At 57.3% G+C, this 1,306-nt stretch overlaps 1 protein-coding gene across 1 annotated transcript; it reads left to right on the top strand.

Moving 5' to 3' along the window:
* Positions 1-237: 237 nt before the first annotated feature.
* D7B24_000111 (uncharacterized protein) lies at positions 238-694 on the top strand (the record flags this gene model as incomplete). The annotated part of the gene is made up of 2 exons (XM_028634374.1): positions 238-378; positions 503-694. 2 exons carry the CDS (start codon positions 238-240, stop codon positions 692-694), a joined length of 333 nt encoding a protein of 110 aa, XP_028499414.1.
* Between the last annotated feature and the right edge of the window lie 612 nt (positions 695-1,306).

The raw sequence follows: 1,306 nt of genomic DNA, 5'->3' as shown, positions 1-1,306 counted from the left end.
CGCCGGCGCTTCAACTCAAAGCCCCAGCCAGGTACCCACGAAGAAGAGGGGGGTGGGAGGGTGAGCCTTTGAATCTGATACACGTCAAAGCCGGACGAACACCTGTCATGAGCACCTCTTTGACCCTGACATCGTTTCGTTTCACAACGGCAACCAGTCTTGTCGAGGTATCGGTTGTGAAATGTTTTTTTTTCTCCTTCCTCCCGTTCTCTTCCTCTCTCTTCGGACGAAACACCCATGTCCTCGCCAGGCCAACCTAGCTCACAGTGGTGGCTAGACCGGAACGAAGCGTCACTGCGCCTGCTCTTGGTGAACGGGTCTGGTGGACGGATCTGGCCCGATGAACGCGAGAGAGCGCGTCAAGGGTATGCAGTACATGTACGTTCGAGCCGTCAGGAGGTCGGGGACCCGTTCGATGGTGGCAGGGCTCTTTATGGGTCGGCAACGAAGCAGGCCGCCCGCCCCTTTTGACAATGCAATGCTCGCACAGGAATCCCCACAGCCTGCCACTTGCGGCTCTGGTTCCCTGGTCAGGACGGCGATGGCGACTGGGGTGGTCAACGGTCTTGTCGGGAGCATTGTCGGAACTCGGGTCCCCGAAATGTCGTCGTCGTCAGCTCCAAGCAACGGCGGTGTCCATGAAGAACCCGATGGCCAGGGCAGCAGAAGCAGCACTGTACGTGTAGGTCAGTAGACTAAGAGAAAGGCCACCATGCGACACACGCTGCAGCCTGCCCGCCGGCATGTGTCCCCAAGCTGCATTTCTTCAGCAACCGTTGAAGGTATGTGAGATGTTCTGGCGCTTCCTAGTTCGGCACGGCGCTCACGTTCGCTTTGCTTTCTGTGCTGTGGAGGGTTGGAAGCGTCGAGCAGAAAGGGGCAAGACGTGGACCTTGCCCAGTTAGGACAAGTGCACCTAGCAAAGTTGGGATCTGGCAAGGCAAGGGTCCCGTGCTAGTGGCTTAGAAGACGCCAGTCTCGGTCTGGTTTGATTGGCACAAATCACACCAGTGACCCATGTGGGTCCATCGGGCTGGTCAGCGCCCCTGAACGTACTGATTTGTCGGCAGCCCAGGCCCCAAGTGTCTTACCAAGGCAGGCACCAGGTACCCTCCACTGATTACCGTACCTTCCCTATTAACTTGGTGTTCTGGCCATCCCTCTGATCCAAAACCCACACACAGATCATCCATCCTTGTTGCCTGGTGCACGAACGCGTGGGTAAGTGAGAGCCGAGAAGGCATCGAAGCGCCGTCTTTGATTCTTATCTCCTTCATGTCATGGCATCTTCCACGCAACGGGCAGG

Source organism: Verticillium nonalfalfae (assembly GCF_003724135.2).
Source record: "Verticillium nonalfalfae strain VnAa140/NRRL 66861 chromosome Unknown scaffold_1, whole genome shotgun sequence".
In the NCBI taxonomy this organism is placed as follows: Eukaryota; Fungi; Ascomycota; class Sordariomycetes; order Glomerellales; family Plectosphaerellaceae; genus Verticillium; species Verticillium nonalfalfae.
Note: the sequence above shows the minus strand (reverse complement) of the source record. Positions and strands in the feature narration are given on the sequence as shown.